The 27,427-nt window shown below is 39.2% G+C and overlaps 3 protein-coding genes across 6 annotated transcripts in view; 2 read left to right on the top strand and 1 right to left on the bottom strand.

The window, feature by feature from the left end:
- dclk1a (doublecortin-like kinase 1a) overlaps nucleotides 1–16,484 on the top strand; it is a 47,906-nt gene extending 31,422 nt beyond the window's left edge. For 2 of the 4 annotated variants that reach the window (XM_042008322.1, XM_042008323.1), the window contains 11 exons: nucleotides 7,551–7,632; nucleotides 8,409–8,581; nucleotides 8,803–8,922; nucleotides 11,632–11,778; nucleotides 12,115–12,248; nucleotides 12,467–12,544; nucleotides 12,969–13,065; nucleotides 13,180–13,260; nucleotides 13,362–13,475; nucleotides 13,686–13,759; nucleotides 14,775–14,961. In XM_042008322.1, coding sequence (XP_041864256.1) covers nucleotides 7,551–7,632; nucleotides 8,409–8,581; nucleotides 8,803–8,922; nucleotides 11,632–11,778; nucleotides 12,115–12,248; nucleotides 12,467–12,544; nucleotides 12,969–13,065; nucleotides 13,180–13,260; nucleotides 13,362–13,475; nucleotides 13,686–13,759; nucleotides 14,775–14,832 — 1,158 coding nt within the window. In that variant the 3' untranslated portion in view covers nucleotides 14,833–14,961. Of the gene's footprint in view, nucleotides 1–46; nucleotides 4,317–7,550; nucleotides 7,633–8,408; nucleotides 8,582–8,802; nucleotides 8,923–11,631; nucleotides 11,779–12,114; nucleotides 12,249–12,466; nucleotides 12,545–12,968; nucleotides 13,066–13,179; nucleotides 13,261–13,361; nucleotides 13,476–13,685; nucleotides 13,760–14,774 lie in introns of those variants that run through there. The other 2 variants (XM_042008325.1, XM_042008324.1) reach the window with 2 other exon arrangements.
- A 1,588-nt stretch (nucleotides 16,485–18,072) lies between these two features.
- LOC121654449 (regulatory factor X-associated protein) lies at nucleotides 18,073–20,159 on the top strand. Its single transcript, XM_042008601.1, has 3 exons — nucleotides 18,073–18,770; nucleotides 18,960–19,070; nucleotides 19,293–20,159. The coding sequence occupies exons 1-3, from the start codon at nucleotides 18,339–18,341 to the stop codon at nucleotides 19,395–19,397; spliced, it is 648 nt and encodes a 215-aa protein (XP_041864535.1). The 5' UTR covers nucleotides 18,073–18,338; the 3' UTR covers nucleotides 19,398–20,159.
- smad9 (SMAD family member 9) lies at nucleotides 19,520–26,509 on the bottom strand. The gene is made up of 8 exons (XM_042008600.1): nucleotides 26,378–26,509; nucleotides 24,075–24,631; nucleotides 22,674–22,889; nucleotides 22,191–22,448; nucleotides 21,957–22,067; nucleotides 21,647–21,868; nucleotides 21,083–21,339; nucleotides 19,520–20,804 (listed from the first exon to the last, which is right to left on the bottom strand). The coding sequence occupies exons 2-8, from the start codon at nucleotides 24,268–24,270 to the stop codon at nucleotides 20,661–20,663; spliced, it is 1,404 nt and encodes a 467-aa protein (XP_041864534.1). The 5' UTR covers nucleotides 24,271–24,631; nucleotides 26,378–26,509; the 3' UTR covers nucleotides 19,520–20,660.
- Nucleotides 26,510–27,427: the final 918 nt, after the last annotated feature.

The following is a 27,427-nucleotide window of genomic DNA, read 5'->3' as shown; positions in this document are numbered from 1 at the left end:
CCTGCACTGACACTAAATCTGTAACACATTCTTTTTATGTTCTCAGGAAAAGGATAAAGCTGTCACTGAGCATAGGCCGACAACATCTTAGAGTCGCTAGAATACGAAGAAATCACAACATCCTGACATCTTTTGCGTCTCAGAACAGGGCGAGGCATCAACTTTTGGCCTCACCCAGTGCTGCTCTGGGAATGGAAGGCTAATGTTAGGATCCGTGCTATAGTTTAAAAACACTTCCATGGCATTCCTATGCATGCTGACCCTTAGCTCTTTGTTCCTCATGGAGAACTCCATCTGCAGATTGGAGCTCTGTAACAAATAACACTGACTTATAGAGATCCCCTAATCTGTGAGTCAGCAGTTTGTGCAATATCTGAGCTAAAAATGAGACTGAGTGAAGTCATGTCCTTTTATACATGTTTGCTTGTGTAACTGACTTAGAATTACATTTTATACTAGTGCACTTGATATTTTCAGCAATTTTTCTGTTAGTCAAGTTTTCTGTCGGTAATCTCAACGCCTCATCCAAGTACCTAAACTAAGAACCATGATCTATTTTCTGGGTCTAACAGGAGAGAAAGAGGATTTTAGATACAACAACACTGTGTCCACCTCACCATTTTGTATTTACTGCATGACAAAACGTGGCTGTTTAGAGCAGGAGCATGCAACTCAAAGGGAATATCTTTAATTCCACATCACACTTCCTGAGTTCATCTACAGGATGTTGTGTGTGTGCATGTTAAAGATCAAAGTTAATCCAGTCCTTGGCAGTGATGACGAAGAGCTTTTAGTATCAGCTTCTGTCCTAATCAGACTTTTCTCCCAGTAGCTTTTTAATTTGTAAGCACTTTAAGCCTGCTGTGGATTTAGTTCCTTCTGCCTCCTTAACAAACACTCACACTGAGTTTCCTTCACACTTATGTAGTCACAGACAGATAGAGCAGTATGAAGCTTAGATGAGCTTTCACGTAAATGTAATATGTTTTTCCCAAGCAATCTGATTTAAACTTGATGTATGCCGGGATACAGCTGCTGATTTCATACTTGTGATGAAAATTCTAGTGAGCTGGCTTGAAGCAGGTGGATGAAGCATAGAAGTTAAAGACAGGTGTTTTCTTCCATAAGCTCAGGAGATTTAAAGATGTACAGAACACATTATCCCAGTGCAAAACGTCAATCCAAGTGTGAAAGCTCTTCTCACTTCACGGATAACTTGTAATCACACAGTATGTGAATGTGTAAGTGTCTAATTTATTTGAAGAACTCTGATAACAATAATAGAATAGCACCCTAACAAACAATTTACCCCCCAAATTCCATGACAGTTTTAATGTGCTTTAGCTGTCTATGTATGCAGACATAATCATTTTTTTTCCTAGAGCAAAAATTGCCAGACTTTGCAGTCAATATGTTTTAAAAGTTGACATACATAACTGAGTGGTTTATGAGTGTTTTTATGGCTTTTTTGCATGAGTGACCACCTACACTAAATTCGACCTAACATAAAGCTTAGTAAACTCAGTCTTGTGCTAAAGTCGATGAGCTAGTAATGGATAGTGAAGAGTCTGGCCCTCAGGCTTCTAAAGCCATCAGCAGTAGGCTTGTATTGATGTGATATGAAGGTCAGCCAGGGCAGCAAGAACAGATCAAATTTGGGTTGCAGCTACTGAGAGCTTAACATGATGCAAAAGAGCTTCCATGTTCAACTGGGTCACCATAAATTACAGGGTTGAGAGGAAACGTGTTGCCACATTCACACATTTGTAAACTATCCTCTCTGAATGAGTAAACGTGGGACACTTACTTAATATAGATGATTGCAGTGCTCTGTTCTTTCCTCACAGATAGAAGGTAATTTCAGAGGGAGGCTGTGTGAGTGTTACAGGAGGGAAGTTGTCCACAGTAAATGTTTCTAGAAACATTTTATGTCTCTAGAAACTACAGATATGCAGGGTTTAGGAAATGTAATGAAGCATTGACTGAAAGGCATCAAAAGCCTACATTTTTGTGGTTTCTAGAAACATAAACTGCTTATGTATTAGTCAGGTGACTGGTGTAGTTAGGTAGGTAAAGCTGATATAATCATATGCGATAAGAGAATTAAAGATAAACACTGCTTTTCTTTTTTGCCACCATCCACTTTTCCCATCAGATGTCAGCCATCACAAATCAGAGTTGTTTTGCAAACCACTGATACATCAGTTAAATTCTAGTTCTGCACATCACAAGCTGTGAGTATTTTTCTTAAAGAGAGATTATTCCAGACTTTGTACTTACTGACACTCTACATGAAGCCTGCAGTGACTTGACTGGAATGAGGGGAGGAAGCTTCACAGCCCATTATCTCCGCTCTCCATTCTGCAGCCTCACACTCTTCAGACATATTATGAAGTAATTCTCTCCTCCACTTCTTACTTTTCCATAGTCTCTGGTAGCGATTCCCTCTCCCCCCGTGACAGTTTCTCATCCAGCCGTTCTAACTCACACATGCCCATCCCTCCCTCTCCCTTCCCCCATATGAAAGAGCATTAACTTCACAGTGTGAAATTATGTTTCATCATACCCCATGTAGATGAATTATAAGCTTATTTTAAAAATAGAACTCCAAGTTGCTATTTGCACATTATGTGTCCTTCCTAGTCACTTCTATTCTAAATGTGCATAGAGTTTCGACACACATCACTTCTTCTGATGTTGTGCTTGATTTGCAAGAAATTATATTTCTATCCCCATCACAGGTCTGTAAAGATCATATTCCTTGATTTTTTAATATTTGCAAATAATATACATGGAGTTTAAAAGTGATGCAGTCTTTCTACCATTTCAGCTAATAAAACTTTCAAAGTTATTCAGCAGATTAAAAAAACAAGATTTTCAAGTAGCTGTATAATCTTAATCATCCAGTGTGAATGCTGGATCCAAGCAGTTAATCTCAATGGAGTCTGCATTTAAACACTTAGAGGCAAGTAGGTTGCTTGCACCACTCAGACCATTACAACCTATTTCCCTTGAGCAGACATCGTGGCTTTTCCCTTTGCTTTTCATGCTTGCATAGCTGCAATCCCACACATGCACATACCTTCAAAGAAAATTGCACGGAGAATCACTTACACATTTACACATGCTTCACAACCAGCACTTTTATGCATGAAATCAACATTTGTTCCAGAGCAGATTGATGCCTATTATTTGTGTTTTACACATCCTGTGGACACTGTGACCCATTTTCATGAACTGGCAACGGAAGCATGAAAGAGTAGTTTGCATTCACAAAGTCACCCCCTCCCCCCACCACCCAATGTCTCCCAATCCTTCAAGCTCATGTGCCTCAAAAAGAGCAGCCCAGTTTTCAGTTTTATCTTAAACCTACAGACACATCCACTCACATGTTCGTTACAATCTGAAGCACACACACACAGATCGATTGAATGAGCCAGCGAAGTCACAGCTTTATGAATAACAGACAAAATAAATTGTTAAAACAAGATGATGAAGAGACTGACAGGATGATGGCGAGACAAATGGCAGGTCTATGTCTCACAGAAGCTGTGACACATTCAGGCAGCTGTTTGAAAGAGTGTTTATGAAAGAAACTGAGCTCTAATTGTTATTACATCACCTACATCCTCCTTTCACTCTTTAGTCATTCATATCCAAAATCTATTGAATTGCATGCTCCATCTCTCATTCTTACACTTCATTTTTTGTGTTGGGTGATTCATTATTAAATTATTTGTGTGCGCGGGTGTGTGTTTGTGAGTGAGAGTAAGCATGATGTGGAAAAAAAAAAACGTGTGAATTATGAAACATGTAATATTGTCTCATCCATCCATGTGAGTGTGATGTCACTAAAGAATGTATTTGTTTTTTGTTTTTTTTTGCTGTGTTATATTTGTTATTTCATGTTGTGTTGATGTCATTAGATGGGTTATCCACTTTTGTTTCTGTAATTCCCAAAAAGACTGGCTGCACCACATGGGGAAATACTGTAGTAGAATCTGCCATTTATTTTGGATCTCTCAAGTCTTTATTGAACATTTTCTTCATTTAAAATGACTGAAAACTCGTGATATTTTTATCCTCAATGTGTGTGATAATCACACTTCTGCAGAGGGATTCAGAATATTTATATATATATGTATAAATAATTCCCTGGGGCAAATATACTGATGTTCATCATCTACATAATGTGATTTTGGTCATGTGAGGCTGCCAGCTCTTCTTGGTTCATTTGTTTCTGTTTGTGTTTCCTTTGCTAAATGTATTAATTTCCATTTGTACAAGTCATTAAATTCATTGTCATTTCATTATCATTTTGTGGTCTTTCTTCTCATACTCCTCATGTTCCTTATGTTTGCATGGTGATTAAGATAATTATGATGATGATGATTATCTCACATTTATCAACAGTTCTTCTCTGTTAAACTTAACAACTCAACAGAGCAGAACAGCTGTTGTAACACAAACATAGTCTCAGATGTGTATTTATCTTCCCTGTCCCCAATACAGTTTCAAAGCAGTACATAAAACCTATTTGTGGTTTTGGACTTGAATTAAACAACTACATATAAGAATACAATCTTGTGGAATTTTGTGGAGCTGCCACAAAAGGATTGTTTACTAGTTATAAAACATAAAAAAATTAAAACTACTGGAATAAGGTTAATAAAACCTCACCACATGTCACTTGTTGTCATTAAAAAGAAATAAAGGCATTTTTTTATTTTTTTGTTCTGTGCCTTTTTAACATTTTTATCTTTAAACTAGACTATTTTAACAATACTCCTGTTCTAAATGTGCTTTTTCTTTGATAGAGACAACTTAAGTCTGCTTTCCAGTTGATTATATTTTATTTTTTATGAAGCTTTTAATCATATCCCTGCAGTTCCCTGGGATTACAGCCGGTCAGAAATATGATATGAAACCTTCAGCATCCAAATAGCAGAACAGAAAACCAGAACTCCCAGCTGAGCTTTGATCTCTACCAGTAAGGACCAAGTAGATTATGTTTTCTTTCCGTCTAGACATTTCTGTCTAGATTATCTCCTGTATGTTGTTTACCTATAAGCCACAGAAAGGCAAGCTGGGACAAAATAATGTTGTCAGTCTTATTAGATTTCTCCAACAAAACTAATACAGGAAACTGGTTCGACTCAGTCTGTGAGACAAAGAGAAAGGCAGCATCAGGATGTGTCTCATAATCAGATTCAGACAGCAGCATGTGGGACAAAGCTGGAAACATCCTTAAGTTGGTTATGTAAATGTGTGCTGCATTTTTAATCCTCAGTTCGACAGCCTTTCTTTCCATGTACGGACTTGATCATTATTCCTTAGGCAACCCTTCTGCTTCTGTTAAGATAATCTATGTTAAAGGCCAACTATGGTCATCGCCTTTAATTCCTATTTATATTGTGATTGGTATTCTGTTGTTATTGCAAAATTTAAGAGCAGTACTGCCAGCCATGATGTAAAAGGTTTGCCAGTGTGGTTTTTGGTGGTGTGACTCATAGAGCAAAAGTGTAGCGATGAAGAGCCGGGAATAGTGTGTGTCGTATTGTGCAACAGGGAGAAGGCTGGATGGTCTAACAATAACAAGACAGTTCCTGATAGATCTCAGAGTCTGTCTCAACCAGACTAGGCTCCATGCATTTTTTTGTATGATTCCTCATCTTTTCCATCTCTCTCTCTCTCCGTTTCTCACTCTGTCTATCACTCCATCTGTCTCATGGGTGTTCACACAGGAAAGACAGACAAAATTTTCATCGAAGGTTGAACCCGCTTCCCAGCCTGCAGACAGGAAATGGCCATATATAGGCTTCTGTCTCCACACTAGAGCTCTCATAAGCTGCTGTTCTCCTCTCTGTGAACAGTTTCCATAGCAACAGTATTTTGTTTCCCTCTGTGGCAGGGAGAGAGAGAAAGAGAAAGGAGTTCAAAAGAGACAGAGGGTAGAGAGCAGGGCTGGATGTGCGATCAGGGCACAACAGAGGTAGACGCACGAGTCGGTAGGGGAAAAAAAAGGACAATGAGGATGTTTTTTTAGATAAGTCACTTGAAGGCAGACGGCTTTACGGGTATTAAGTGGGTTTTCTTGTTCCGGGATGAGTGCCCGACCAAACACAACATTACATAAACCAGACTCAGTCTGACTCACAGCTACACTCAGCTAGGTGGTTTTCAGGTCATAGGAACAAAGGTGAGTAAAAACACTGACAGCTACTCAGACAGGAATATAGGACAGATCAGTTCTGTAAATAGTTTTCAGATGCACATCCTGACAGTACCTTAATAAACTCTTTCACCTCGCTGCCATGATAATAAGCACTTCACAACATACACAATACAAGGGCTTTCTTTTTCCTAAACAGACACATATTTGAATTTAAAAAGATGATAAATGGGTTTGTGCTATTACTGAAAACTTGAGACCATGATGTGATTTACACCTTGAAAACTGTTTTCAGGATTTTATTTCATACTTTTACCATGTAATTTAAAAATAACAAAAAAATGGGTGTGAAAACCTCATCAGTTGGGTAATCAGATGAACCATGCCAGGCACGTATTTATTTAAGAAACAATTTTCATATCTTCCCTAAAGAGATGAGACTGAAAAATATAGGAATCATGCTGTATACGAATTCAAGAAAAGGCTTCAAATATAGTTCCTGCACCTGAAAAGTGAGAGGTTGAATAAAAACCAAAATCAGTCCCATTTAGTCAGTCCCACCACTGACCACTGGCCAACCTTTCGACTTTAACATCTCAGGACAATTGCTTGTGAGGATTGGTTCATGCATGACATATGTAGTGCATGCATTTACAGAGCAAGCTTGTCAATCATTGGTTGCAAGAACAGCGATGACATCTTTTGGCAAGGCTGCATACTGCTGCACCGGTGGGACTTAGCCGAGTACTGGAAGCATCCAAACCCAAAGACCTCAAGAAAAAATGTGAGGCAGGAGAGAAGAATCTAAACAGGTGGTAGGCAAAAAGGACAATAAAGAAAGAAATATGGTCAAGGGTGAAGAAAATATGAGAAGGGTAGATTCTCATTTATAGTCCCAACTAGAGCCCTGCTCCCCATCCCTGCTGCTTCCATGACAACCAGACAGAAGGTTACAAGGTGGAGGGCGTAATGAGTTTATGTCTTTAGATAGATGCAGAGGCCTCATCTCATTCACTCTCTTTTACCTTAATGACCTCCTACTTACTAAGCCGAGGAATCTTCCTTTATTAGTTTCACCACAACCTTCTTACTGTTTTACTGAAGGTTGATAGGAATTAAATAGGAGTTATGATTTAAGAAGAACAGAAGCTCATTTCTTACACACACACTTGAATAAATTTCTGATTAATGTTCAGATTATTGTCCTGCTGTCCTGTCTGCATTGGTTCTTTTCTGGAGGAATGTAGATTCATAAAGCAGGATAGAGCATTACAACACATGTGATCATATTTTTGTTAAATGTAAAGAAAATTTCAAGCAGTTTTAATCCAGAAATTTAAACAATTTTGCTCTCTGACTGCCCTCTCCCTCTTTGCAGGGCTCCCAGGGTTCCTCCAGCTCTCTTTCTTCTGCTCAAATTTCCAGCCCAGTGGAAGATGCTGATGGAGTCATCACTGAAGGTGAGGAAAGTTTATGTTGCAGACACGTTCCATATTATCTCCACACTACAAAGGTTTTGTACTGCAAATATCATGCATGTTAAGACCAAGCCTATGACCTCTGATGACTCTGTCCTTTTTCTTAGTTCCTCTGATTTGTACATTCTGCTCTCAACACAGCTTTCTCACACCTCCTTTGGTGCCCTTCACAAAATTATAATGCAGTTTTAAACTTTGTAAAGGCTGCTTCATTTTGAGTTGGAAACAGCAGGATGTAAAAGTCATACTGAGCTGAAGAAATAAGATCAATCTCTTTCAAATTGAAGCAGTTCACTATAATAGCATCTGACATTTTCATCTTTGATTTTATTTCTTCAGAAAGCCCAGAGAAACATTTCAAATGTTCTAAATTGATTCATGCATTATATTAAACCGGACATTTAGTGCATATATTTGCATTTTGATTTGCCAATTCTTTTCACATTTAATTTTCATTTGCCAGATTGATTACCGTTTACAGAGAACTCTGCAGAGCCATAGTGTAACAAAGAAAACAAACATATAAATTATCTGTACATATTTGTAAATTTTAACCCCTTTTCATATACGTGTTCGTTCGCATATAGCCTATTTTCAAAAACTAAATAAATATCGCCTTTTATAGATGCCACAGCCAGACTTTTAAAAAGCTCCTCTTAAAAAAAGTGTTCAAAACAGTGGAGTAAATGTGAACTTTTTTTTTTCTTTTAGCTTTTTGAGTCTATCAGCTGCTCTAAATCTTGTGCATCTTCCTGCAGCTGAGGTTCTTGTGGATGAGGTTCCAGCTGTCCCGTCCTACATATCAGACCGCTACAAGGTGGGGCGAATGTTGGGTGATGGGAACTTTGCGGTCGTCCGGGAATGTGTGGAGCTCTCAACAGGACGCGAGTATGCTCTGAAGATTATTAACAAGGGCAAATGCAGAGGCAAGGTAAACATCCACAGAATGAGACTCCCCAAACAGACAGTTAACAGTTAATTTTTCTTACATTATTTCTAAAAGCATCATTAAACTCTTTTCACCCATGAAAGAACTTTTTCATAGTACCCTCGTAATTTTTTTTCTTTTTTTTGTATTGTAGAAATGTATTCCTTTTAATAAATGTTTCACTTGGATATATTTTTAGATTGACTGATTGATTGATTTTCCAGGAGCACATGATCCAGAACGAGGTAGCCATCCTCCGCAGGGTCAAGCATCCAAATATTGTCTTGCTCATCGAGGAAGTGGACACTTACAGCGAACTGTACTTGGTCATGGAACTAGTCAAGGTGGGTTTCTATTCTGCAGCTCAATGTTTATGTGCGACAGCTATTTTCTCTGATAAGGGATATTTCCCCCAAATTGAAATACTGGATAAATGCATTCTCTAACATATGATGGAGATCATTATCTCGAACTGAGAGAAGCAGAGAAGCAGAAATGGTGACAGAGACAGAGGCGTAACAATCAACCGTGTAGCAAATGACGAAGTCTCACAGTATGGGATCGAAAGAAACAATCTGCGGCCCCAGGCGCTCGTGTGTTCACATTCTTCATTCTCCCTCTTGCTCTCTGAGTCAAGAAATGTTTGTGCATAATTCAGGAGCCAGGAATGTGATCCATCTGTTCGTGCTGTGGCGTGGAGTACTACAGAATATAGATGAGAGGCAATCTGTGGGAGAAATGTGCGTACATGCAAGCGTGTCCAAAGTAGGAGGGCCAAGAAGAGGCTATGGATGAATGAGGTAGAAACAGTTACTGCCAGGGTGACAAGGACAGAGAGGGGGAGAAACAAATAGGATAAAGTTTAGCCAAGACTGTGGTATGCACATATTTTAGAGTTCTCTTTCTGGTTTGAGTCAAGTGCTTTAATTTGATTTAAGGGAGAACTTACCATCTAATAATGTGCTTGGTCAATGATTTGTGCCAGCTTTTGGAAGACCCATTACTGATTTAACTATTTAACATGTGCAAGTACAACAGTGAAGTTAATCACATAACTGTATCCTTTTTTTTTTTTTTTCCAGAACTGCTTTACCTCACTTTAGTTCCTCCCAAATATTTTAAGTCAAGACTTTTTCTTGGGTATTACAAAACTAATTTTATTTTTATATTACCATTCTTTGTTTTAAAAAACAATAATAATACTAATAAACTTGTGTGCTTACGGTTTTTGTCTTATTTTGAGATTATGTTCACAGATTGATTGCTCCTTGCTGATAAAATTCAGGATGCATTAACTGTTACTTCAGTGATACAGCAAAATAACCCGAAACCATGATACTACCACCGCAAGCTAACCACCTATCTATTTTCTATACCGCTTAGTCCAGTTCAGGGTCGCGGATAAGCTGGAGCCTATCCCAGCGATTTGCTGGCAAGAGGCGGGATGCACCCTAAACAGGTCGCCAGTCCATCACAGGGCCAACATAGAGAGACAAACAACCACTGACACTCACTCGTAGGGAGAATTGAATGACTAACTACAAGCTTACAAACGTAACCAATGTAGTAATATTTTAATGCTAGAACCCCAATGTTACCTTCTTATTTAAACTAATTTAAACTCATTTATTTAAAAAATATTGTATTTTGGTTTCTTCTGGCCAAATCATTTTTCAGGGGCTTTCTGGTTTCTCCATGTGATTGTTAGCTAACTTGATGGGCAGTTGTGTGCTTTTTGGAGAGCAGAGGTTTTCTCCTTGCATCTCTTCCTTTTTACACCATCTTTGTTTTGAGTTCAGCTGACAGTGTCCTCATGAGCATTAACACTAACCAACATAAGAGAGGCAATTAGTTGCTTTAAAGTTACTCCTTTGTGACCTCGGAAAGTATTGCACACTTTGCTCTCGGAAGAACCTTTGTTGGTCATTCACTCCTTTGTTTGTACACAGTCTGGGTGTGAATTAGTGGAGCCCAAACTCATTTGTGATGGTTTTCTGGAGTATTCAAAATTCTCCAAGCATTTTCTGAGGATTGCAGCATTTGTTTTTCACATAGATCAGGGTTTCTACACACATCAGCAATTTACTGAAAATAATTTATTATAATTTCACCTTGATATTAACATCCAATCCAAGAGGTTAGCATAGTTCTGCCATTCAGATACAAGTAATATTGAATAATTTTTTTTCTAAAAACCAGTGATCAAGTAAAACATTTTTGTCTTCTTTAAATAATGAAGATTTTCTTTCTTATTTTAGGACTTCTTTGGAAATCTGATGTTGTAGTTCTTTAGCTGAGAGATCTAAAGGTTTCATAAACTTTAAAGCACTACTGTTATTATGACAACAAAATAAATATAGTTTGGGATCCCAACTGTGGGCCAGGCCTCATTTCCAAGCTGTAAATAAATGTTAAAGCTGTTGCATCTAGATGTAAAATGTGTGCATCCATATACCTTTGGCTACATAGCAGAAGTAAAGAAGGACAGATGCAGTGGTTAGAAGCTGAGCTTTGGCATATGACAGCTTTTCTATTTAAACAACTGCTGCTGAGTTTGAACCCTGACAGTGTGTTTGACTCAGTGCTGCAAGAGAAAAATATGCAGCCCTATTTTAAGCTTCTGCTCCATTTAGTCCACTTGGGGAGAGTGACATAGAGAGGACGAGAGAAAAGTAAGAGGAGAGTGAAATTCAAAGCCTGTAGAAAATATGATGAACTGAGAGAGAAGCCTGTAAGAAAAGAAAGGACATTAACAGAAAAAAATACAATAAATTGGAAATATTAAAGATAGTGAGGAGGAGATTTTTCAGTAAAACTTAGTAATGAGGACACAGATTATCCCTCCAGTTGCTGAGCAGACAGAAAACATACTGCTAAATTAACTTTTTATTTTTATTTATTTATTTTTTGTCAAAAACCTTTTTCAGCAGAAAAGATCAGCAACTGTGAAAAGTTGTCAGGTTGTGTTTGGGTCTGAAAACACCAAACAACCTCCTGTATCATTGTTGTTCCCAACACTGATAGCCCACATATGCATCATGATTTGTCCACAGGGGGGAGATCTGTTCGACGCTATCACCTCTGCCAACAGATACACAGAGAGAGATGCCAGCGGCATGCTCTACAATCTGGCCAACGCCATCAAATACCTCCACAGCCTCAACATTGTGCACAGAGACATAAAACCAGAAAACCTGCTGGTAAGTTCAAACACTTTCTACAAATGCTTATATAACATACTCCCCCTTCTCTCATTTCCTGCTGCCTTTGTGAATGAACAGTGAAGTAATTTCACTCACTATGGACTCTCACTGAGAGATGACTCATCCTTGCTGCCCTCACACCTCCTGCATACTCCCTCATTTTTACCTTCATCCTTCTGTCAAAATCCCTATTGTCATCGTTTTGCTCTAACTGTTGCTTTATTTCTCAACTTGTTTCACTGTTTATGTTTTTTAAACAGCTGTAGATAAACAGCTGTACAATCTTTAAAAAGAATTTAAATGAACCCTTTCATATGTTTCTTCTGTGTACAGGTGTATGAACATGCAGACGGCAGCAAAAGCCTGAAACTGGGAGACTTTGGTCTGGCGACTGTGGTTGATGGACCCCTCTACACTGTCTGTGGGACCCCAACATATGTAGCACCTGAAATCATTGCAGAAACAGGGTGAGAACACAAATCAAGTAGCTGAAGCCATGTAGAGAAATAATTGATTAAGGTATCGCCTGTGTCATTATTCTATTTTACAGCTGACATACAGCACTAGCCACGTTTTAATGGATTTGAGATGGTGGCTACAGAAAAAAAAGTCTTCTGTATCATGTCTGGAAATTTCAATATTTCTATGCCTTTGCTTTGAGCTCATTTAGTTTGTTTTTGTGTAGATATGGCCTTAAGGTGGACATCTGGGCAGCTGGAGTCATTACCTACATCCTGCTGTGTGGTTTCCCACCATTTCGAGGGTAAGATAGACACAAAACCTCCTCCAGTCACAGGATATCCTTCTACCAACCATTTTTTCGTGAAAACTCCACTGTGTAACATCTGTTCACTGAAATCCAATATAATATTCATATTTGCTTCCATTATTGTGGAATCATAGAAAAACCAAAGTGCCAACACGCGACTACAAGTAATGCAACTGTAGTTTCAGTGGTGTAGGATGGTGGAATTCAGTTAGTTGCAATCTGGTTTTATTGCCACTAGATGTCATAACGTCATTAACACTGGAGATTAATGATAAAGCTGTTATTCTTGAGGTTGTGCATGAGTTCCCCCTACTGGTTGGCAATAGTATTGCAACTATACCTCTTTGGACACATACTTCACATTTACTTATTCTTATTCTTACTTTATATTTACTCTTTGATGTGAACATTTTCCCAGGAGCAGTGATGATCAAGAGGCACTTTTTGATCAGATACTAATGGGACAGCTAGAATTTCCTCTACCATACTGGGACAACGTGTCAGAAACAGCCAAGGTGACAATCCTCCCTACGCACTCTGATCATATACGTGTGTGTACTGTGAATAGATTAATTTGCTTTCTATAAGAAGCATACTAAACTCGCCTCTACCTGCACTACCTGCTGCAGGAGCTGATCCGATCTATGCTGGAGGTTGAGGTGGATCAGAGATACACCGCTCTCCAAGTGCTAGAGCACCCCTGGGTCACTGTATGTACAGCATCATCAAACTTATTAGGCACCTTACTTCTTTTCATTTGCAGCATTTTCCACAGAAACGCTGACTTTCTCTTCTGCCTCTCTCAATGCAGGATGAAGGTCTATGTGAGAATGAGCACCAGCTGTCAGTAGCAGGGAAGATAAAGAAGCACTTCAACACGAGTCCGAGGGTCAATGACACCACTGCAGGGGTGTCAGTCATTTCTGTAAGTGCCACATAAACCAGTTGGTCTGACAACTACTGCAAATTGTTAAAATTGCTTTCACAGATGTCTGATGCTCTCTGCAACTTTCCTCTTTTTTTTTTTAGTTAATTCACTCTGCTTCTTGAGACAGATCCAGTTTTCTGAGTAAAGCTTTTGTTCCCATGTGAACTGGTGTTTGGATTGATTGTGCTGGTTTCTCTTTGTGTTCAGCTGGATGACAGCTTTTCTATGCAGAGATCTGGGTCGTTGGATTTCTACCAGCACCCGGCCATGTACTGGATAAGGTATGCTAGGTTTCCATGGAGACACAAAAAAGGTCGCAAAGCAGCGAGAAATCAAAACAAGCTGAAATTGTGTCTCTGGAATTAATGCCCCCCACCACTCCTACCCTGCTTGAGTGCTGCCCTGCTGGTTGGCTGCTGCTGCTTCTGTACCGTTTTGACAGCATCTTTTTATTTTTTTTTTTCCCCCTTTCATCCCTCCCTATTCGTAAACACAGTTTCATAACTAAATTACCTGCATCGTTGTTGTTTGTCTCCTGCCAAGGATTGCCCCATGTTGTGTTGCTGTTTATTAGTGGGTTGTGGCATTTTTCTGTATATAAGGCTGTGTATGTTAACCCACATCATGCACAAGCTAAGGCTTAGATAAAGTAAACAAACTGGTGTTGAAATAATCAGTTTTTGTTTACGCAATTTCTTTGTGACTGCGGCTTTTCCAAAGAAATAATTATGCACCCTCTCCTGTCTCTTGGAACTTCTGTGATTTGTTCATTTATTTTGCTTGATGTAACGCTCCCCACCCGGCTGCCTCCTGTAATACCAGGACTTGCTATTCAGCTTTAGTCGTCTAGCTTGTGTTTTGTGACTTTATACCCTGACTTATTGAAGACCTTAGGTTTGATAGTAATAAATTACACTAGCCACAAGAGGAATTAATAAGAGGTTTGAATAAATTAATAACAAATATTCATTTTCCACTTAGTTTTCCACTGCTTTCTCTATTTCCATGCAACACTATGACATACAGCTCACTGATTATAGAACTGCAAAATACCAAAACCATTTATACTTTTTGCTAAATTTTGCAGCAAGTAAAACACTAAAGGAAAATAACAATCATGATAAAATCACTTGATTAAAAAAAACAGTTTCTTTAGTTAATTCCACTTGTGACTAATCAGTTAAACAGGGATTAGTAACTTAAGCATGTACAAAACTCTTCTTCTCCTCTATTGAATTATGTGTAATGCCACGGAGTGATCTAATCACAATGTTCTCCTGTGCTTCTTTCTACCAGGCCACCCCTCTTGATAAGGAGGGGCAGATTCTCAGACGAGGACGCCACCCGGATGTGAAGCCGCCACCTTTTCAGATGATCCAGACTGTGAAGACAGAAAGGACAACAAATCCACGCCGGGCAGAGCCTCCCTGTTGCCTCCCTGGCCTGCCCATGGTTCCTCCCTCTCTGAACCCCAACACCTGCTCTGACCCCTCCCCGGAACCCAGTCCCCCATCAGACTCCGATGACATCTCCATCAGTTCAGTCAGCACCATCTGCTCCCCCAACTCACCCTTCTAGAGAGGAGGTGGAAGGGAGGAGGATGATAAGGACATGTTTGGAAGGAGAATCCTTTTCCAACTCCTCCCTCTGCATGGAGGAGGGGGAAGAGGAGACATCTACATCCTCACACCAAATGCTGGGTGTGGATAGTGGAAAACACTGGAGAAAAAAAAATCTGGAGGACAGATCGATGAAGGGGTGGACGAAAAAAAAAAAAGAAAAAAGAAAAAAAACAGGTAGAGATTGGGAGAAAGACAAAAGAGGCAACAGGAATATGTGGAGTGAGGTAGAAGACTTTAATTTCTTTATACGTTCTCTCATCTGAGCACATGTTGCAGAGCTCAGGGAGCGAGAAAGGGCGACGGGACCGTTTACCTTTCAGTGATGATCCGGGCCAAACATGATGAAAAAGCTCTACATGGCAATATGAGAATATGGACCAATGTTCATGTTTTATTGAACCTTATTTACTCATTATTTATTCACTGCATTTTTTATATGTATCTCCCTTTTTCATAGAGGATACAGTTTTTGTTGCCTGAAGAGCTTGGTGGAGTCAAAATAATGGAAAACTGTGTAGACATAGAAGTCAGAAATGTGAAGTAGGCTGTGGTAGACTTGATGAACACTCTTAAATGGTCAAATCAGAGCTACAGGAAGCAGAAATAAAGAGTTCTCAGAAAATTTGGGAAAAGCAGTAGTCGAGGAGAGCACTATTGCTGCGACTCTGTGCTCCAAACAGCGTAGATGTTGCCTTCCCATAACGTTGGATTTCAGTATTACAGTTTACATTTTACACAAACTGCTATTAACACAATAATGGTGCATTTTATCGCAACTTGTTACCTTGTTAACTGCTAGTTCATAACATCTCAATACACAAAATTCAGCAGCATCTGGGTGCTTGTAGCAAACTTGACATCTCTTCCTCATTGCATACATTCACACAAATGCTCATTAATCTTAATTTTTACCAACACTGATGGTATGAAAGCAGTAAATAGTATGATTGTTGCAGGCCAAGACTCTCTCTTACACACTACATATTTGGATGTTTTTCATGGAAATGACAAGTAATGAGAGCTACCTATTTGCACAAAGGTACTGCACTCTTAGTGCAGTCAAACAGGACAAAGAGAATGACAGTATGGATGTCTGAAAACCAGCAGCACTCATGCAAAGCAGTAGGGTTAAAAAGGTGGAGGAGGATTTATTTAAGCTCTGTACAACCTCATTCATGGCTTCATTTACTCAGATGAAAGCATGACAGACATACAGTAGCCTATTCTTATAAAACAAAACAGTTTAGTGATCAAGTATTGTTTATATGTTATGTAAATAACAATTTTATTTATTTTGATAGTTCACAATACAGTATATTTCTTTATTAGTAGTTCGTCTATGAGAAAAATGAGAAAAAAAGAAAAAAAAAGTACAAAAAAAACACAGTCTTGCATAACAAGCATAGAAAAAAATAATGATTCAGAGGAGATCATCAGGTTCAAATGGAAACAAGCTGTGTAGCTGAAGAGGAGCATTTTGACCTGATGATGTTCCACCTGGATGAATTCATGCAACAAACCTAGAGAAGAAAAGGAGATCATCATTTTTGCTCAATGTTGGACACTGGAAATAACGTCTCTTCTTGTGTAAAATCAGCCAGTACAATATAAGTTCCAGTGACTGATATGAGGCCAGACGAGTGAGAGATATGCAGAGCAGCTCCTTTTTTCTTTTTTCCTTTTTCAGATCTCAATGCAGTCATTGCACTTGTCTAAGTTTCTGTATTTGTTCTCTTCTTGGCACATACAAAGTAATGTGCTGCAGACCAGTATGAATTTGTTGTGCTGTTGAAATCCACACTCTCCAGCACATGTGGTTTACCAAAGTGCTCTCACAGCTGCACCACCGCATTACAACCCATTCCAAATACTGAAACCTGTACCTCTGTTTAACGATGGTCTATCGATAACAATAGTAATAATTAAAATATGTTCCAAAGTCAAATTGTGGGTGTCTCTTTTCTCTTCTTTTGAAGTTTTAATGTCTATAGTTTTCCACATGCATACAGTTTTTCCTCTGTTAAATAAACTGTCTCATCCCACAAAAGCCCTTATTTGTTATTTTTAGCAGTTATCTTGTAGGTAGCACTTCACTAGAGGGGGTACTTGATGTGTTTTTATGAATACCAATTATAGCAAGGGTTGTAGGATTCGCAATTTACTGTGCTTGACATGAAAAGTGCTTGCATACAGGTGGGATGATTGAAATTTATTTGGTGAATTTAATCATAGAAATTCATTTTGGATAAACCACAGCAGGAATAGAAAATGGTAAGGAACAGCACTTCCACTTCCAGCTCAGCTCCAGCTTGACAATTCTGAGGTGGGATAATATTATCTCACCTCAGAATATAATAGTGGGCTAATATTTGATTAAACTGGGAATCTGTTTTACATTAGAGGAGCAGATGCTGTTTTGTGTTGTGTAACATACAGCTCAGATTTTTCTGCGTTGTTTTCACATTTGCATGATTGTAAATGAAACGTACTACTACTACTACTACTACTACTACTACGAAGAAGAAGAAGAAGAAGAAGAAGAAGAAGACCATGGCAGAGGTGTAAAAACGAGCCAAATGAAAAATCTATGAGGAATGTGATAGAAAATGTGATGTACAGCAACCAGAAATGGATTCTACATATTTTGTAGTTGCTTTTCTCTTCACCCTGGTTATTGTGTGCAGGGTGAGTAACAGACCTTGAACATATCTGTACCCAGAGGCCGGTGTTTCATAATCCCACCAAGGGACATCTGATGAGCGTGAAGAACACATCTGATCAGTGAAAACTGGCTGACTATGTACATAAGCGAACATATAAATATTTGGAAAACATGCATTACATTTTAAAATTCTAATTTAAGCAATATTTCTATATGATTTATCTTGTTAGCCTGTAAATTAAATCTACATTCGAGGTGATATACGGTTCTTCTTTGTACCTATAGGGGTCGCTCTAATACTTTGAAAATCAGTGAAGAAGATCAGTGTCGTTGACTTACAATGTTGTTGTCACTGTAGCAGACTAGAAATCTTGAGATTCACTTTTAAAATAATGGTTTATTCATAGTATGGTGATTTTCATGAAGTGACATACCGTTTAAAACAGGAAAATTGTTCGGAAAATGTAAGTAAATTTATATATAGACCGACTACGGTTGTTGACGCGAAGCTACTGTAAAGGACAGGTAATTAGCTTGCTAGCTAGCTTTAGTTACACTGTTGTCTGCACCGCCGTCATGAGCGAAGAGGAGAACTCATCATCGGCCGCAAATAAAGACAAAGACTCGACTCTGTTGCTTACTAAGGATGGACAAAGGTACTATGTGAATAAAAGTGGAGTCGTCGACAGTAGAAACGTAATAACGCCGCATGAACCAGAGAACAACGCGTCTTCCTACGACATGGACGATCCGGATGAAGAGAGTGACGTTCTGGACGCGTCGGACCCAAGGGACAGCGCCGCCAGCCCGGAGGAGCTCAACGACGAGGATGCCGCGGAGGTGGACAATGCCCCCAAGCAGTGCACCTATGACGGGTGTACAGAGACGACCACACAGGTGGCCAAGCAGAGGAAGCCGTGGATGTGCAAAAAACACCGCAACAAGATGTACAAAGACAAATACAAGAAGAAGAAGAGCGACCAGGCCATGTCAAGCGGAAAAATAGATGTAAGAAAATTCTAATTAAATCCTTTATTTTTGGACGTATCCGATTTATGAAGCTAAAGTGTTGCAGATGCGACTAAAGATTTTAATGCAGATTACATTTTGCTGGAGTTTCTTTAACCAGATTTAACTGAGCAACAGTTCAAACATCCTCACGCATGTGCTTGTTTGTTTATGTTTTTGGTTGAACAGGAGAACTCCGAGGAGCGACCCGTATCTGTGAACAAACAGCGCCTCGGTACCATGGGGGACCGTCCAGCCAGACCTTCCCTGATAGAGCAGGTGCTCAACCAGAAACGACTGGTAAGTCAAAGCTGGTTTGCCTTATTTTGCCATAATGTCAAAACAGGTGATTAACTGAAGTCCTCAGATTATTTAGTGGCACCTAATGGACACCATCCTTCCATGAGTTAGACATCATTTGTATTTGACCTTTTCCCCTTTTCGTTATCCAGGCTATTTTATGGTGATCCACAGAATTAATTTTGTACTGTGCTCTGAAATGTTGATGTCTGTGCCCACCAGTCACTGCTCAGGAGTCCCGAGGTGATCCGCTTCCTGCAGCAGCAGCAGCAGCTCCTGGCCACACACAGCCGCAGCCTATCACAGCAGCAGTTCCAGGGCTGTTGACACTGGCTGCAAGTGTCTGACAGTATATGTAATGCTTTCTATGGTTGAAAACAAAACAGTCAGACTTGATGCATAAATGGGTAGTAACCATAAAACATAAAAAAACATACTTTTTCCCAATAGTGAGCCATGCACAAGAAAGAGTGAAACAAATGAACTATTTAAAGCATGGGGATACAGGTGGACTGTGCCAGATTAACTTATATAAAAACAAATATGTGAATTTCTTCAACAGGTTCTCAGTTGTTAGGGATTTTATTATTGGAACAAATTTTAATACAAGCCAGCTTTTCTCACCACTATTGTTTTACATATTAGTTGCAGTTACTTTGTAAAATCTCCTCTCTTCTGTCATTTTTCTTTGTCATAATGAACGCCCTGAAATGTAATTGTTGAAAGTTGATTGAATGCTGAAGCCTCATGTGATCATGTTTATGTTGTGTCCTGATGATTATGTTGAACCTTGAATGTGTGTTTTAGTGTTTTCTCTCTCAATGTTGTGAAATGTGACAACCAATTGTCTTTTCAGCTATGTGATGCTTCAAGGACTTGTTTTTAATAAGTATGTTTATCTTCAGCTGTAGCACAAACCAGAAATTATGAATGAAAACAAATAAGGGAATATAAATGTGTTAAAAGAAGTCAAAATATATGATATGATGGTAATGTGTAATAAGCAAAGAGAAGTCAGTGTACAGTGTCTCTTTTGTAATGATTTTCCCCTGCTGAGTAAAGATTAAACATATGACAGTAAAACTGAAACATGTCTCAGATTGTGTTTATACTGTGATGTACGTTTTATTCTCACACATAAGAAAAAAGCTGAAACTTTAGAGTCCAATCTTAGAAAGAAAAAAAAAAAACATTTTTAATGGATCAAGTAAAAAGTAACCAGTACATTTAGTAAAACATTGGTCAACACATGGAAATACAGCACATAGAATTTTAATACCACTTACATAACATTTGAGTACCTAGATATATCCCATTTTTCTGGTTTTGTTCAGTTAACGCATCCCAATGGAAATGAGGATGAGGATAGATGCTTCATCATATTGAAACTAAGGACTTCTATTAAGGTAAAAGATATTCATTTTCTTTTTTAGTGGAGTGTCTTGAAATGACAAAGCTTTATAACAGTCATATTTATACGAGACGCCAATAGGAGCCCTAGGACAGAGAGCTAAGCAAAACATACAGAATCAACGACTACCTGTGTGAAGAGAACAAACACACACTAAACAGTGTGTGTTAGGGTTCATGTTATGACACTGAAGAGATGGGGTTGTGTGGGGAGCCCATCTGTGTGAGGACCTTGTCCAGCCACTGAAGAGGCCCATGCAGATGCACTTCAATCCAGCAGGGGGTGCTGGTCACATCTTGCCGGTGGTATTCAGCACCCCAGCCCTGAGGAATGAACACAGCCATAAATCTCAGCTGGTGTGATGGTAGTTTGAGTTCTAACTGAAAAAGTGCAATCCTACCTTCTTTATGACAGGATATGACATGCCTGACAGTACTTTAACATCTAAACAACACAGCAGATTCATTTGCATTGACAAACTACTGGGAAACAAACATTCTCACTGAACTAAGGTTTCAATCAGAAATGTCGGGTAAAGGTTGATTACTATGCCTGTCTGTCCCTGTCTGTCAAATAAGGGATTAACTAGAAAACTTGGTACCTTGACAAAGCTCAAGCGGATGGTGCACATCTTAGTGAGCTCGTAGACAACCTCAAAGCCGTGGTTGACAGACTGGGCGAGAAGCTGAGCAAACAGCTGGTTGTTGAAGATTTTGAGGCTGCAGCCGCTGGGGATCTTACACACAGTGGTGGTGTGGAAGCCATGCTGGAAATTACAGTTGCGACTTTGGACGAAAATGCTACTGTCACTCAGACACTCTGCATACACCTCCCCGCCCACGTAGTACAAGTGTAATCCTGTGAAATTAGAGAGAAAAATTAATAGCTTGTTATATGAAATCATACAAATTAACCACATGAATGATGAGAAAACAAATTCTGATGCTTTCACTGTGGTGGCCCAACAATGCAAAACACAACAATGTTAGACACGTACTGCAGATAAGCAGAAAATGCATTTTAGATGTGCACAGTAAAGTGTATTTTCTGAAATTTATTTTTATCAAATGCCATTTTCTGAAATGTGTTTAGAAAATATTGTTACAAACACTTGACTGCAGGCAAATTACTGTCTGTATGTTCTGTTGAAAGCTGTGCAGCCTACCTTTGCCTATGTGCCTGCGCGTGTGCTCGATGGTGGAGTTGCGGTTGACGTTGGAAAGCAGGCCAAGGCAGAAGCGGTTCTTGTTGTTGGACGGGTCTGTGAAGCCGTCCACCAAGACGCTACGTGCTGAGGCGTGAAAAGTCTCCCCTACCCGGTTGTTGAGCTCATAGTAAGCTATGGAACACCAGTATTCAGGCTCCTCATAGCACACAGGCCTTAAATCTAAACAGAATTAATTTAGAGCTGTTATGTTTAAAAATGTTTTCCTTTTTTAACTTCGTCACATTTAATGCAATACAAGGTTAGTTACCTCTGTGTGGAGCAGAAAATGTGAGTTTAGTGGTTTCTGTGGAATTGCTTGGCTTCACATCCTCTTGGGAGCTTGTTTCCATCATGCTGTATGGGGGTGGAGGAGTGTCAGCTGGAAAACCACAAATCACAGCACAGGAAAACTGAGATTGATGCACTTTTTTGGGTCAGAACTTGCTAATAAAATAAAAGTATAACATCCTTGCATTGTATGTGCAATACTTTTGAGGCTTACCTGTGATGTGATATGGACTTCCAGGTTCTGCAGAGCTGTTGGGGGAGTTGGGATAACTCTGTGAGGTGGGGGATTGAGCGAGGGATGAAGGAGGGGAGGAGGAGAAAGAGGAGCAGGGCAGTGGAGGGAAAGAATCTGGGTATGTTGCGTTCTGTGGCATCAGCGGCTCGTTGTGCAGAGAGGCGTTCCTAAACTTTGCTAGTAAACTGTGTTGAGGGTTGAACTCGCTGTGGCGTGGAACCAGAACTGGTGGCAGCACTTAAGAGATAAAAGATTAAAAAAAAAAAGGTACACAGGATGCCAGTGAGGACAAAGAGAGATCCAAATGCTGCTATATAAACTCAGATTACCACAAATTGTTATGGGCTGGAAGCACTAGCAGATCAGATGTTCTGTCTCTATTTAAAGTTTTACTCAACATGAACTCAATAAGGAGCATTTCTTATGATAAATATGGAAGATGTTCTCCACCAATCCCTGTACCTGGAGTCTCTACTCGTCTGTAGTGATAAGGGTTGACGCATATGTCCTTCTGCTTGGAGCCGAAGGGGAACTCACAGCACTCGAGGGCTTTGAGCTCGTGGTGGGACTGCAGGTCAGGCCACCGCCATACCCTACAGTAGATGACATGAGGCAGACCCTTTCTGTGGGACACCTGCAGCCTTCCATCCAGTGATCGAGGAATTGTCACACACTTACCTGAAAGATAAAAAAACAAAAAAACAAAAAAAAAACATGATCTTCAATATATAGCTTGAGGTTCCTTATGTTATGAGTTAAATCTTTGGCTGTTTAAAGCTTTAATCTTGAGAAATGTATATTCCGCTGTCTATTTTTCTTGAATTATCGTATTAAAAACACTTTAGCTAATACATTCAATATCTCCTGTGCAATTTTAAACCGAAGCATGGGAGCTACAAGTGAATAAACCCAGGTGTTAACTTGTACCAAATGCCAACTTTCACTTAGTCTAACTGTGTGTTGCATATAAAAAGGATAAGTAATGATGGAAGAATTATTCCAATCTTTTACTTTGAGGCCCATAACAACATTAGCAATGCAAAAAATACATAAATAGTACATTTTCTGCAATAAATATCATAATTGTAAAAGTACACAACTATAAAAAGGCATTATTTTGCATGAAATAAATAGATAATAAGTGAGTAAGTAGGATGTTTTCACTGTAGCTGCTGAAAGAAAAGCTTTTTTTCCCCTGTTTTTTTATGCAGGTCTGTGAGAGAACAGAGACCTGAGTGGTTTTAAGATGATTAATAAGACAGGAAAGAAAAAAACTCTGATGCACAAATCTCTTTATATACATATATATATATATATATATATGTATACACATACATACACACATTTGATTTTTGGTGACTTGTTGAATCATTTCTTCATTTATTAAAATGATACCCTGAGATAAGAGGAAAAAATCACTGTGTGATGGCGCGTGTTAAAACTCAATACATCTGAAATATGTCCCTGACTGTAAATACCTGGGTTCATCTCTTATAATGTGTTGTATTTTAAAGGCTTATTATTCATTGCGAATAATCTTCTTTAAAGTTTTGATATTGTGCAATGAAGTGAAGTTGAAAGAAGAATACTTACTATATCTCAGAAATTAGGATAAATGGAAGTAGCATAAAATGAAAAACTCCAGTCAGTACAATCCCAGTAAGGGAAATCATATCTTTTTTTTTTCTCATTAACTCAAGTAAACATTTAAAGTCTAAACATTGAAGGTTTTTTATTTAGTTTTCTTACCTATTCTGCAAACCATCTCACATCAGGATTATCGTGTGACTCTTTTTATGAGCTATGAACACCAGATAAACACCTATTGTAGGCCAAACTTCTAATGGATCTTGTGATACTCACTAGGCTGCCCAGGGCAGCTGAGAGCTCTCTCCAGCTCCTCCATTGCTCCCTTCTTCTTCTTTAGTTTCTTCACCAGAGAATCTACAGCCTTTTCAGCCCACTTTTCCTCCTCATCTCCTTGTTTCCAGCCAAGCAGGCGCTTCACTGCTGGGCTGGTGAAGGAGAACAGGGATGTAATGGAGTTAGAGGAGTTCATTTTAAGATGGATAAATGGGTGGCAAGATGAGCTGATAGGTCCAGTTAATGGGATAAGAGCTCCCTCGAGGACAGGAGCGAAGAGGCAAATAATAAGCGGCCGGGGCACAGAGGAAAAAAAACAGAGGTAAAGATAAAAGAGGTAGCGTGATGAGTCTGTGTAAACAGAGGCTGTTTTTTTGTATTCCTCGGTTACTTCTGAGCAGCTCTGGTGGAAGAGTTGGACTCCATCCAGGGCAGTGCAAACCCTAAATCCCCTCTCTGTGTTGGCACCAAAGGGATCCGGCAGCTCTGGATTAATAATCTCTTGAAGAGAAGGTTATTCCTCACACAGCCAGAAATCCAGGTCAAGTTTCACTCATCTGGCAAGAGACATGAAAGATTGTATTAGCTGATAGTTCAGCCAAAAACACATGCATGGCTGGGGTTTGAAGGTTAGGTACAGCCAACAGATGTTGAGGTTTATTTGTCACATAGGTGGGACGTTGGCCTGAAGAGAAAAGCACAACTATAATGAACTGCATACTCATGGTTAATGAAGTGCGCATTAAAGGTGGATTTCCATCATAAGGAGTCTATCAGCAGGGTTACAAAGAGCATGCTTACAGACAGATCAGACTGATCTCCAAGCAGAATGACAATAATATTATTCTTTGCTGGAGAAAATAAAAAGCTTAACATAACAGTTTCAGAGGGAACAGGCCAAGATGGCCAAGCTCATTTCTAGATTCACCAACAATGAGGAATGTCCTTTTTGGCCTCTGTTTCTATGATCATGCCACTGACGCCCAGGAGCCATACTGTCTGGCCAGAATACATCACAGGGCAGGAGGGGGAGAGGGAGACAGGGAGGGAGACACACAGAGAGTTCTCCTTGTGTTTGTGCCTTTCTGTCTATCTGAACAGTATTGGAAATTGCACAACTGCCTTCAATAAGGTACAGAAGAACAAAGCTATGTAACAGCCACTTTCTACTGTAAGAGCAGCACCTTGATGATAAATCTCTTAAATATATTTTTTTCCCAAATATGAGTCAAAAAAATGTTTGTGGCACAAATGAAGGTTTAGAACCTGTTTGTGTCCTTCACAGTGTGGTTTAGACTCTGCAGCATCAAGTCAATTTTGGTATCAAAAGATGCATACTTTTACATATCATTCCATCATTTCTTGCCAGATTACATCCTACCTCTCATTCTACAGCTTTCTGCATTTGATTTAAGCAGACGTTAAGCTGATTTATAAAAACTGTGTAAAAACAAGTGTTTATAAATTGACCCGGTTGCATCTGCATATCCTCTCATTCTAAAATAAATAAATAAATAAATAGATGCATATTACAAGTCCTCTTGAGTTTGGACATCCTAGTAAGATGCATCTAAAATTAACACAGACAAAATCCACATTATGCCTTGTGCTTGCTGGTAGAAATGTGACCAGTTCTGGCCTCTATAGCAGGCAGACAGACAGCTGGGGTTTTTACAATGACAGCAAAAGAGCACAAGCTCAGTGCGGCATCAGTCCGTCTGTGCAGTGCTGCTGCTGCTTTATGAAGCCTGGCGTCACCCAGTCTGCAGTCTCAGATAGGCTAATTACCTAATGCTTTATCACCAGTACACCCCTTCCCAAAAAAGTAAACACTCCAGCTTCCTTTTACTATCACTACATCCAGTCTTTATGCCGCGACAAAATCCGGGTTCTGCCCTAAAACTCTGTATAAACACCGCACGGTTATACCTCTGATCATTAACATTGATAATCATTCATATAATTCTTATTATCAATGCTTTATAACACATCACAATATAGTTAATCAGATACAGGCAACAAAGAAGGTTGTTATATTCTGGTAAATGGGATCGAGCTGTTAGAATTTGATGTTACCTCTGTTTAATGCTCTATTAGACAATGTGACAACACTCAGTCACATTTAGAACAATAACATCAGTATATCCTGGAAAGTTGACGGATGTTACGCAACAGTTCAAAACAACTACATTTTTTCCTCTTTTTTTATCAAGCTAAGCCAACAAATCCAAATTATGACATAAGGAAAAATAAATTGTAAGTTTTTTTCAAACATACACAAGACTGCTGGTTTATTTTCTCACCTCTGTTGTGATAACAAGTGCACTGCAGACAGCCGCGCGAGCGTGGAGGCTTCCCGTCTGTAGTAAGCCAGGCCGGCACACTGAAGTTGCGAAGGTGTGTGCGTGTGTGTCTGTGTGTGACTCTCTGTTTGTGTGTAGATTATGTCTGAGAGCATGTGTTCACGTTGATGTGTAAAGGAAGCGTCAATGAAGATGTGCATCCAGCTGTTTGTTTCAAAGCAAAACACTACAAGCCTTACTAAGGGAGAGCTGCTTATTTTAAAAGGAAAAGTTTACTATTATCCTATGTGTTATGTAGCACGTTTTTGCAAGAAGTTAAATAACCATCAGCTGTTAATGTTGTAACCCTATATAAAATGTAAATAATTACATAAGGTAGGCAAAATCCTCCAAATACAAAATATTAGGCTACACATCTTTTCTAGTCTTTTGCTGCAAATCCCAAGAGTTTAAAAATTCGTGGGGCGGCGTGGCTCAGTGGGTAGAGTGGTCGTCTTGTAGCCTGAGGGTTGCTGGTTCGATCTTCGGCCTGTCAAGCTCATGCTGAGGTGTCCCTGAGCAAGACACCAAACCCCAAATTGCTCCTGATGGGTCGTGGTTGAGGGCCTTGCATGGCAGCTTCCGCCACCAGTGTGTGAATGTGTGTGTGTGAATGGGTGAATGTGATGTATAATGTCAAGCGCTTTGGGTATCATTCCAGGTACAGAAAAGCGCTATATAAATACAGACCATTTACCAATTAAAATGCATTGCATGCATCTCTTAAAAACAAAAAAGAAAAAAGTATGCTGTCTGAACTATTTTTTACTATATTACACATTTTAAATGTATTACATTTTAACAGAATTTCCATGCCTATTTATGGACTGGAGTTCGATATTGTAATGGAGCTGCATCAAATAAATTGATTAAATTAATTATACATAACAACTCTAAAATCAATCCCTATGTGGTGGCCCTTTAATCAAGCTTGGGTCCTCTACCAGAGGCCTTGAAGCTTGAAAGTTTTCAGGACCCCATTCTTCTGAACAGAGATTACTTTTTTCGGGT

This window comes from Melanotaenia boesemani, chromosome 15 (assembly GCF_017639745.1).
Source record: "Melanotaenia boesemani isolate fMelBoe1 chromosome 15, fMelBoe1.pri, whole genome shotgun sequence".
Lineage (NCBI taxonomy): Eukaryota > Metazoa > Chordata > Actinopteri > Atheriniformes > Melanotaeniidae > Melanotaenia > Melanotaenia boesemani.
Note: the sequence above shows the minus strand (reverse complement) of the source record. Positions and strands in the feature narration are given on the sequence as shown.